Here is a 1,013-nt window from a genome sequence, read left to right on the forward strand (position 1 = left end):
GGGCGGCCCCGACGGCCTCGCCCGCCGCGCCGAGCGCGTGCCGCCGCCTCTCCTTCTCCCGCTTCTCCTTGGGTCTGCGCGGCTTGGCGCCGGCCGCGGAGGCGGAGGGCGCCAGCAGGAGATGGTGAGGCTGAGCGTGCAGCAGCGTAGGAGGGACCAGCAGTTTGCGCGGCAGCGGCTGAGACGAGGAAGCGGAGGCTGAGGAGGGGGCGGCCGAGCCAGCGGAGAAAGAGACGCTGCTCCGGGCAGAGGAAGACGAGGAGGGGGCAGCAGTCAGAGCGGCGAAGCTCCAAGCCGCGGGGCTGCCATAGCTCTGAGGCGAAGGGACCGCCGCCGGCGGCTGCAGCTGCCTGCTGTTCCCACCGCTGCCCCCTTCCCCGTTCACTCTCCGCGGTGCCTTCTTCTCCTCAGTCCGGACCTTTTTGGCGGACAGAGAACCCGGTGGGTCCCCGGAGAGAGACTGCAGCTTGCCGAAGGGTTCTTTTTCCGAGACGGTGGCTGCAGTCACAGCGGTACCATGCACTGGGATCGGCGGCTCCGCCATTTTGCGCTCCTGTTGTATTTACTCTCCTCCGCTCCCGGGCGCGGGGCAGGGGCGGGCCCTTTGTGAGGGGCGGGGCGGTTGGGGCGCCGGCCGGGCCTTCGATTGGACGAGCCACGCTGAGCGATAGCTCTGGGAACCAAAGGCTTGACTAGGAGCCTGAAGGGGCGGGATCGCCAAGCCGACCCGCTTTGGAGGTCAGCGCTCGGCGGGGTGCGGCGAGTGGTCGAGCGAGTAACGAGGGGAGGGTCTTCCAAAAGTCGCTGGCGGGAACTCAGTTCCTCTTGGGAGTCTGGGCAGTTCGCACCCAAGTTCCACTCGACCCCGGTCGATCTAGGTCTCAACGATGTTGTCTTACTCATTCCAGCCACTTTCTCTTCCTCTTCTCGGGGGGGGGGGAGGTGATGGGGGACCCCAACCCCCTGGGCCCCTCACTGCATCTGCGCCCTCTGGAAGCCGGATTTCCGGGATC

General features: G+C 67.5%; 1 protein-coding gene across 1 annotated transcript in view; it reads right to left on the reverse strand.

Annotated features, from left to right (window-relative positions):
* Positions 1 to 544, reverse strand: part of RSBN1L (round spermatid basic protein 1-like) — a 75,500-nt gene extending 74,956 nt beyond the window's left edge. The window contains exon 1 of the mRNA XM_006882680.1: positions 8 to 544. Coding sequence (XP_006882742.1) covers positions 8 to 544 — 537 coding nt within the window. The remainder of the gene's footprint in view (positions 1 to 7) is intronic.
* Between the last annotated feature and the right edge of the window lie 469 nt (positions 545 to 1,013).

This window comes from Elephantulus edwardii, unplaced genomic scaffold (assembly GCF_000299155.1).
Source record: "Elephantulus edwardii isolate Elephantulus edwardi_28Jun2011 unplaced genomic scaffold, EleEdw1.0 scaffold00022, whole genome shotgun sequence".
Lineage (NCBI taxonomy): Eukaryota > Metazoa > Chordata > Mammalia > Macroscelidea > Macroscelididae > Elephantulus > Elephantulus edwardii.